At 36.1% G+C, this 10,527-nt stretch overlaps 1 protein-coding gene across 1 annotated transcript in view; it reads right to left on the reverse strand.

Moving 5' to 3' along the window:
• Positions 1-1,686: 1,686 nt before the first annotated feature.
• ctnnbl1 (catenin, beta like 1) overlaps positions 1,687-10,527 on the reverse strand; it is a 58,131-nt gene continuing 49,290 nt past the window's right edge. The window contains exon 12 of the mRNA XM_073823645.1: positions 1,687-1,990. Within this exon, the coding sequence (XP_073679746.1) occupies positions 1,902-1,990 (89 nt within the window). The 3' untranslated portion in view covers positions 1,687-1,901. The remainder of the gene's footprint in view (positions 1,991-10,527) is intronic.

Raw genomic sequence — 10,527 nt, forward strand, 5'->3', positions numbered from 1 at the left:
TTAACAAGGGGATGTAAGAGAGGTTAGAGAACGAGAGAGAGCTGTAGCATTTTCGCGCTAGCTCAGCAGGCCTGCTATTAGCAGGGGATTGTGATTCTCTGGCTCATCGCCAATGGACAAACATCTAATTAATGGCCATTAGAATCACAGCAGCCACATCCTCTAAAAGAAAGAGAAAGATCAAAACTAGACTATGGAATTAACACTTAATAACAAACTAAATCTGTGTATATACACTTGAAATCGAAAGGTTACATACACCTTGCAGAATCTGCAAACCTGAATAAGGTATTTTACATAAAATATGTTTACATATAGTAAAATAATAGTTGTATTTCTAAAAATGACCCCATTTAAAAGTTTACTTGCACTTGATTCTTAATACTGTGTAGTTGTATTTTTTGTTTGGTTATAGTTGTTCATGAGTCCCTTGTTTGTCCCGGTTAGTCAGAAAAATCCTTCAGGTCTCAAATTTTTTGGTTTTTCAGCATTTTTGTGTATTTGCACCCTTTCCAACAATGACTGTATGATTTTGAGATCCATCTTTTCACACTGAGGGACTCATACACAACCATTACAAACACTAACTGATGCTCCAGAAGAAAAAAACAATGCATTAAGAGCCAGGAGTGCAAACTTTTGAACAGAACAGTGCATTTTCTATAGTTTGCCTTTGTATCATATTTTGTCCATGTAGTACTGCCCTTGAGAAGCTGCAGAAGATTGTTTCCCAGAAGACAAAATAAGTTAAATTTACCACGATCTTCAAATTCCAAAAGTTTTCAACCTCCCCGGCTCTTACTTGAACCTTCTGTAATAGTTGCATACGAGTCCCTTAGTTGTGTGAAAAGATTGTTGGAAAGAGTTCAAATACAAAAAAAAAAAGCTAAAAAAAACTGTCTGGACAGGACAAACAAGGGACTCAAGAAAAAAACTAAAGAAAAAAAACTGCTGTGGATCATTCAAGTAACAACAGAATCAAGTGCAAGTAAACTTTTGAACAGGGTCATTTTTATAAATTCAACCATTATTTTTTCTTGTGGACTATATGTAAACATCTTTTATGTGAATTATCTTATTCAGGTCAGTACTAAATAAAAAAATAACATGGATTTTGTATAGATCCCTTTTATATTAGAAAAATAACTTTTGGCTTTAACTTTACCTTCAAAACTTTGGCTTGGCTTATTAAGAAGCCATATATTTTGCTGTCAGAACTCCAAAACTCCATGTGTTGACATTTCCCACTGAAACTAAAATAAGAGAAACAAAATTAGAGTTCGCCGTTTCACTATGAGAACAGCTAACTTATAACACTGCTAGTGACACAATGGCGTCCAATGTTTGACACCTATTCCAGGGAGAAGCAGCTAGACCAAAAAATATGACAAAAACACAACATACAGTAAAATCCACCAGCCATTAGCAGGTTTAGAAAGTTAATTTTGGACCCTGGATCCATATAAAGAGACCTGAATGATGAGATGACAAACAAAGGCTGAAAAGATAGTAAAGTCTTCACTTAATCAGCCATCTGCAGGAACGCTGGAGGAGAGAAGAGAGACATAAACGCAGCATTTTGCTAAATTATGCTTCAGCACAGGAGTTGTTCCCTGCGTAAATTGGTCTAACAAGACATTAAGTCTTTTGGAAGGTGATCTGCGAAATCTAATAAAGGAAACGGCATGAAGTAAAGAAAAGCACAAACTTTAATTACAAGGTGTTTTGACAAAATATCTGGCCTAAAAACAATAACAACTATAAACATGAAGAAAAAAACGATCTCCAGATCCAATCGGAGGTTTAAACATCAGATTTTTTCAGTCCAGTCAGGACAAGATGAGGATTGGTCAGCATCACCGTAACGCTGCGGAAACCCCACGCAAGCTCCAACTGGATTTTTAGAAGTTCTCAAGCAGTTCCATAATCCTCTTCTGCTCACTTTCCTTAAACTCCTCGCTCTTGCCGTCACCAATATTTTCAGCGTATTCTGAAAAACGAGAGGGAAAAAGAAACGGGATGTTTAGTCATTTGGATGAATTTCGTGTACGCCACCGAGCCCTGCCAAGAAACTCTTCCTAATGCTGTCTCAAAGGAGAGGCAGCATACTTTAATCCGAAAAAAATCAAAGGGAGAATTTGTATCCCTGAAAGTATTTAAAAAAAATTTGTCACACATCCCTTGACTGCCCACCAGAGTTTATTTTCAGACCTCCTCCTTCTTCATATATGAGCTATAGAAGAAAAGGAAAAAACCTAGGCTTTAGAAAAAGCCAAGTCTAGAGTTCGGGGTTCGATTTAAGTACCGTCCTTAAACGGGCAAATAGCTTTAAGATCCGTGGCCGTTTGATGTGTGCCTTTGAGAGCGTGTCCCTCAGTCAGATCAAATCTGCTGGTTTGATTGAGGTCTGGCTATTTCGGGACACTCCAGTTTCTCGTAACCCGCAGCGAGCTGGAACGGTGCCCGAGAACTCAAAGGGCTACAGACGCTACGATAAAGGCAACATATGCTTCGAATGAGACTCTTATGACCGCTCTGGACCAATGTGTTCGGACTGCAGTCCTTGACTACACACTCCTTGGCTTTGCATAAAATGAGCTTGAGATCTTATTGATTTAACTGGAAATCTTCTCTTCCCCTAAAGCTCTGAAATGGCATTAGCATCTGCATTACGAGTAAGGGAAAGCATGTGGACACGTCGAGCCAGGTTTGACGTCATTGACGGCATACAACATTGGTTCTCGGCATGTGTTGTGACAGTTTGAATATGGTGAATGGAGAATTAGATTTGAGCGCTGCAGTGGAGAACAAGATCATCCAAGATCTAATTTCAGCTTCTCGCACAAAAAAGAAAAGAGCTGTATAAAGAAACTTGAAAAATCCTTGTTGGTTCAATGCAATGCAAAAAAAAAAAAAAAAGCAATATACAGTATTGTTAAAGGATTAGTTCACTTTCATAACAAAAATGTACAGATAATGTACTCACCCCCTTGTCATCCAAGATTTTCATGTCTTTCTTTCCTCAGTCGTAAAGAAATTGTTTTTTGAGGAAAACATTTCAGGATTTCTCTCTTTATAATGGATATTGATGGCGCCCCGAAGTTTGAACTTCCAAAATGCAGTTTAAATGCAGTTTCAAAAGGCTCTAAACGATCCCAGCCGAGGAGGAAGGGTCTTATCTAGCGAAACGATTGGTTATTTTCGAAAAACAAACTGACAATTTCTATACTTTTTAACCTCAAATGCTCGTCTTGTCACGTCTCTGCGCAGTGAATGTGTAGTCAGTAGAATCCTGGTCAATGCAGTTAGGGGATGTCGAAAAACTCAAGGGGGTGAGTACTAGCCTGACAAGCCAGACCCACATAAATGTAGGGTCTGGGCACTCTCCATAGACAGGGCTCAACCGGAGGGGTGGGATAAACCGTTGTCTTTCAAACTCCCTCTCCACGCAATAGGATAGCGCTACAACCAATCAGAGCAACGTGGAAGGTGACGTAGTCAGAGTCCCATGCGTTTTCCCACCAGCGGAGCTAGCTGGTAGATCAAACTTTTGCCGTATCCGGTTGGCAAAACTCCAAATACATCCTTCTTTTGTAAGATCGACCTCAGTGCAGTTTCTTGTTCTTTTCTCAGAGAAAAGCTTTACTTCAAGTCTTTCAGAGTGGCGGCCCAATCCAATTCGAAAGAAAGTTGTTCACTAGCAGCAGCCATCGCTCTATCTCTCATGAGTAATTCACGGAACCAGAGAATGTCTGACGGAAGTTATGGTCGCCGGTCAGTCGTCATCATGTTAAACCCGCCCACCGACTCGTGATTGGCCCGGTCCATCTTGGATTTTTCGAAATCTCAAGTGACCTGAGAGTAACTAGACTGCCCTTGGAAGCAAATGTAATTTGCTGCCGCTAGGGCGCGTCTAGATTCTAGGCTAGGTGAGTACATTATCTGTGAAAAAACTATAAAAACTCTTAAAAACAATGTTAACTGAAATAAAGCTGAAATAAAAATGTTAGACAAAAAAAAAAAAACTTAAAAATTGGAAATGTTGCATTGGCAACTATGGATACTTACTGGAAACACATAAAAACTAAAATTGAAATAAAATTTTACCCAAATAGTAATATTTAATATAAAAAAAAAACTAATAAAAATTACAAAAGCACAGAACATTACTAAAAATTAAACTAATTTAAAACTGAAATTGCAAAATAAAAGCAAATGTAATACAGTAAAGATAATTTTGAAAAAATAAAACAATATTTAAAATTGTATTTAATATTGAAATAAATAAATAAATAATACTGAAATAACACTGGTTTGCTAATAAATGAGCAAAAAAAGTGAATTATCAATTATTGGTGAACAGTTCCTTTAAATATTATGGTACTTTTACATTTATTTTCACAAAATATTATCAAAAGCGATAAAATCGTTGCATTGAAGGTATATTTGTTGTTACATTATATATGTGACCATGGACCACAAAACCAGTCTTAAGTAGCACGAGTATATTTGTAGCAAAAGCCAACAATACGTTGTATGGGTCAAAACAGATTTTTCTTTTATGCCAAAACTCATTGGGATATTAAGTAAATATGTTCCATGAAGATATTTTATAAATTTCCTACTGTAAATATATCAAAACTTAATTTGATAAGTAATATGCATGCCTAAGAACTTTATTTGGACAACTTTACAGGCGATTTTTTCAATATTTAGTTTTTTTTGCCCCCTCAGTTACCAGATATTCAAATGGTTGCATCTCGGCCAAATCTTGTTCTATCCTAACATATTCAAACATATTCAAAGTTCAAATTATGTATAAATCTCAATTTCATAAAATTGACCCTTATGACTGGTTTTGTGGTCCAGGGTCACATATGTTGCAAATTCCTGCATTCCCTAGGATCTAAACCTATGGCCTTGGTGTTCCTGGTGGCATACTCTACAATTTGAACTACAGGAAAGCTCGTCTTAGCGACCATTCACAAAAAGACCAGGAATGTGCATATAAAAAAAAAAAGTAAAAAAAAAAAAAAGTAAATAGGGTCCATTTTGATTTCATGCTGACTTTAACAGTGTTTTTTGGAAGTGTACACAGCAAGCGGCAAGCGTGTAAAGGTAGACATGCTCTCGGATTAGTTTCTAAGCCCTGCTCAAGCCCTGGGACAGAGGATCAAACCCAATGAAAAATAAATAAATAAATCAATAAGATGGGTTTTTTAAGAAGGAAAAAAAGCAAAGTGGCACATTGAAACACAAGCCCGAAGGCTGGAGAAAGTGGCTGAAATAACACAGAGGGAGGATTGGGGGAGTCTGCATGCTGGATGATTTGAGGGGGATTATCCATTATGAGCTCCGAGATGCTGGAAACTTCAGCCCACTGCAGAGGCGCTTCCCACTGACACCAGTACACACAGCTCAAGGTCACGCATGTAAGAGAATGATACACTCCGTATGACTCAAATGTGGCCTTGGAGCGCATCGAGGCTTCTGTAGGCGTTTTCATTTCCGAATTTCTGCAGTACAACACAGTCGCTGCCCAACACGGCAAATGAAACCTGTTTTCACCAGTGATTTCTTGCTTAGCAGCTATTTTCTATCTAGGTAACGGACATTAGGTTAAACTACAGCAAATTACCAATAAACCCTGACAGCAGAAATGTTGCTTCTCTGGCTCAAATCTTACACCAAAAGGGGTTTTAAAAAAATAATGCAAAAAAAATTATTTCAGCTAATGTGCATGCAACAAAACTTTTACTAATGAGATGATTTGGTAATTTAATGAAAAACACAAAATGCACAACAGTTGGTTTTTGTAAGCACAAATTCCAATTATTTTCTCCACTGAGAAATTATAGCCTTCTATAGGTCAATCTTATTTAACAGACATATACCAGACAGACAGAAAGATAAAACAGTTGAAGGATAATGTAGAAAGAACAAAAGATAGATCAAGTGAATGAGGTACTGTAGATGAAACAATATAATGATATATACAAACAAATAATATGAGTGACAGAGAATAAATTGAAAAGCAGACAGAACAATGAATAAATATACTGACAGAAAACAGATATTAACTACAGATAGAATGAAAGACAAATAGAGAGACAGAAAGACACAGGTAGAGAGAAATAATGACAGACAAACAGATAAAACAACAAAAAGAATGACAGATGAAACAAAGTATGACAGAGACGAAATGACAGACAGATAGATAGAATTACAGACAGGACAACAGATAGAGACAATGGCAGACAGACAGAACAACTGACAGACAGAAACAGAATGAAAGAACAGACAGAGATAGAATGACGGACAGAACAACAGATAAAAGACAGAATGACAGACAGACAGACAGAACCAATGACAGACAGAGACAGAACAACAGACAGACATTACAGAGAGACAAAATGACAGACAGACATTACAGAGAGACAAAATGACAGACAAACAGAACCAATGACAGAGACAGAGAGACAGAATGACAGACAGACAAAATGACTGACAGAACAACAGACAGAGAATGACAGACAAATAGAGACATAATGACAGGCAGAGAGATAGAATGACAAATAGAGACAGAACAACTGACAGATGGACAGAATGAGAGAACAGACAAAGATAGAATGACAGACTGATTGATAGAATGATATACAGAGACAGAAGGACTGAAAGACAGAACGACTGACAGGATAGAATGACAGACAGAACAATAGATAGAGAGACAGAATGAAAGACAGATGGAATGACAGACAGATAGACAGAATGGATGACAGAGACAGGACGACTGACAGAAACAAAACGACGGCCAAAACAACAGACATATATAGAATGACAGAACAACAGAGACAGAATGACTGACAGACAGACAGAAAAACAGATAGACAGATGGAATGAGAGAGAAAATTACAGACAGGCAGAAAAATACAGTTAGAATGACAGAACGACTGACAGACAGAATAAAAGAGATATAAAACAACAGAAAGATAAAGACAGAATGACTGACAGAGAGAGAATGGCAGAACAACAGACAGACAGAATAATAGAACAGAATGATTGACAGAGATAGAATGACAGACATAATGACTGACAGAAAGATAGAATGACAGACAGAACAGAGACAGAACGACTGACAAAGAATGACAAAAAAGGACAGATAGAATGGCAGAGACACAGAATGACTGAGAGAACAAAATGACAGACAGACCAGAAGACAGATAGAATAACAGACAGACAGAATTATAGAACAGAATGACTGACAGAGATAGAATGACAGACTGAAGAGAGACAGAATGACTGACAAAGAATGACAAAAAAGGACAGATAGAATGGCAGAGACAGAATGACTGACAGAGAACAAAATGACAGACAGACCAGCAGACAGATAGAATAACAGACAGACAGAATAATAGAACAGAATGACTGACAGAGATAGAATGACAGACTGAAGAGAGACAGAATGACTGACAAAGAATGACAAAAAAGGACAGATAGAATGGCAGAGACACAGAATGACTGAGAGAACAAAATGACAGACAGATGAGCAGACAGATAGAATAACAGACAGACAGAATGATAGAACAGAGTGACTGACAGAGATAGAATGACAGACAAAACAGAGACAGAATGACTGACAAAGAAGGACAGACAGAATGACAGAGACAGAATTTATTATATTTTCTCTGACTTATTGTCTTTTTTATTACCTTGATGTTATTATATTCTGTACATAAAATGCTTTGGCAATACTGTAACAAATGTCACGCCAATAAAGCTACTTGAACTGAACTGAACTGAACGACAGACAGACCTGCAGACAGATAGAATAACAGATAGACAGAATAGAAGAGAATGACTGACAGAGATAGAATGACAGACAGAAAGACTGACAAAGAATGACAAAAAAGGACAGACAGAATGAAAGAGAACAGAGCAGAATGACTGACAAAGACAACAAGAAGACAGAATGACAGACAGATACAACATCAGGCAGGTAGACAAAACAACAGAGAGACAGAATGACAAACAGACAGAACTGTAGATAGACAGAATGACCAGACAGAGTTTAATGTACACTTTTTCAGAGTCTGACCAACATTTTAGGGAACTATTCAAAACAATTTGCAGTGTTTTCCTGCGGTGCCCTGAAACACTGCCAAACCAGTAAACAAACCCCAGTGACAGTTAAACCACAGAGCAAACGCAACCCGTCTAATTCCTCCTGAAACATTTGTTTTCATTTTTCCTGTGATTGAGTATAATACCGCATAAGCACATTTGCAGGAGCGTGAGAGCCGTGGGCAGACTATCCTGGCACACGATCGCCCGTCTGACACGGCCACAGCTGCTATAGAGGCCAGGTGAAAATTTCAATTTCTCACCCGGTCGCAGCGGCCCGGCAGGGGCACGGATCCGGCCCACACCAGCTGCTGGGAGATGCTTTCACACTCCACCAGCAGCTGAGAGCGATCCCGACCCTCGGCTCACATTAGACCCGTCACATGTCCTCCACACGCCGCAGGACCGGACAATCTTTGACCACACGTCTGAGGGACACCAAAAAAGGTGCCAAATCACAAGAAACACTTTTAAGAGGTTTAGGATTTCAATCTGAGATACTGGGGGGAAAAAAAAAAAAAAAATCACCGAAATATTTAAATGTGCACTAGTAAAGATGGAAAACTACATGGTACTTTTGAAATAACTTTTAAAATTGACAAAAAAAAAAAAAAAATAGCTATTAAAAATTACTATTAAAAACTAAAAAAAAAAAATCGTCTGATTTTCACCAAAATTGTCTCAGATCATCTTCAGACCATGCTGGCAAAAAGATACAGAATTCTAGTCGATTAGTCAAATCACTCTCAAAAAAAGCAAATTTGACGGAGATGACGGGAAAAATGTGAGGCTCTATGTCCGCAATGCTTCAACAAATTGAGACCAAACTTGGTTTGTGTTTTAACAGCCATGATCTGAGGCTACCTGCACAGTTTTGGTGCAGTGCCACCTATTGGTCAGGAGATATGAAAAATTGCTATTTTTGCTTATAACTTCTGAATGGTTTGGGCAAAAATCACTAAACTTGTCTCTTTAGATTCACTGCAGCATGTTAAGTTGAATCAAACCCAATTTTTTCCACATCAGCCATTTTGAATTTTGACGTCAAATGGTGCATTTTATGAAAGCATTGACGTATGTCTGATTTTTTTTTAACTTTGAGTCACGTATAATATAAATAACAAAAAAAATAAAAAATTCAAATAAAAAACAGGCCTATAAGATTTACTTTATTGCTATGAAAATTATTAATATTTATGTAATGATTTATATTATAATTAATAAATATAAAGTGTACAAATATACAATAAGGAATTTTGTGCTGACTACCACAGATAATAGTGAATAATTACATTTTGTTTAATATCTAATACTTCGTTATTTTTTTATGTGGAACTGTATGTAATATATTAATACAAATTATAATATAATAAAATAGACCTGTATTATTTACTTTAATGCTATGAACATTATTTATAATACAATTTACACAGCTGCTCACAAGTTGGAGATCAGTAAGATTTTTAATGTTTTTTAAAGATGTTTCTTATGGTCATCAAGGCTGCATTTATTTGATCAAAAATACAGAAGAAACTGTAATATTGTAAAATATTATTTAATTGTGTGATATTATATTGAATATGTAATTTATTCCTGTGATACAAAGCTGTATTTTCAGCATCATTACTCCAGTTTTCAGTGTCACATGATCCCCCAGAAATCATTTAATATACTGATTTATTATCAATGTTGAAAACAGTTGTGCTGCTTAATATTTTGTTGAGACCTGTGATTTTGTCCTCCAAGATTCCTTAAATAAAAAGTTAAAAAGAACAGCGTTTATTTAAAATGAAATCTTTTGTAACAATACAAACTACCATCTAAAGGTTTGGGGTCAGTAAATGTTTATTCTTTCTTTTTTTGAAAGAAATTAATGCTTTTATTTACCAAGGATGTGTTAAATTGATAAAAAGTGATTGCAAAGACTTACTGTTAGAAAAGAATCATGTGACATTGAAAACTGAAGTAATGGCTGATCAATGATTCAGCTTTGCATTACAGGAATACATTCTATATTAAAATATATTAATATAGAACACTGTTATTTTAAACTATAATAATATTTCACAATATAATTTTTTTTCTGTATTTTTGATCATGTAAATGCAGCCTTGATGAGCATATAAGAATAAAAAAAAAAAAATAAAAAAAAATCTTACTGATCTCAAACTTTTGAGCGTCAGTGTAAGTAATATTAATGATTTATAATATAATATAATTTTTTAAATATAATCACAATGTTGTGCAGCTGGTGGTATTGCTTTAAGTGCTCAAATTTGCCACATTAGGATGGCAAAATGTGATTTACACAACTACACTACCAGTCAAAAATTTGGACACACTTGATTTAAATTTTTTTTTAGTCAAATATATATTATAAAAAAAACAAAAAACAATACAATATAT

The sequence above is a fragment of the Garra rufa genome, chromosome 18 (assembly GCF_049309525.1).
Source record: "Garra rufa chromosome 18, GarRuf1.0, whole genome shotgun sequence".
Lineage (NCBI taxonomy): Eukaryota > Metazoa > Chordata > Actinopteri > Cypriniformes > Cyprinidae > Garra > Garra rufa.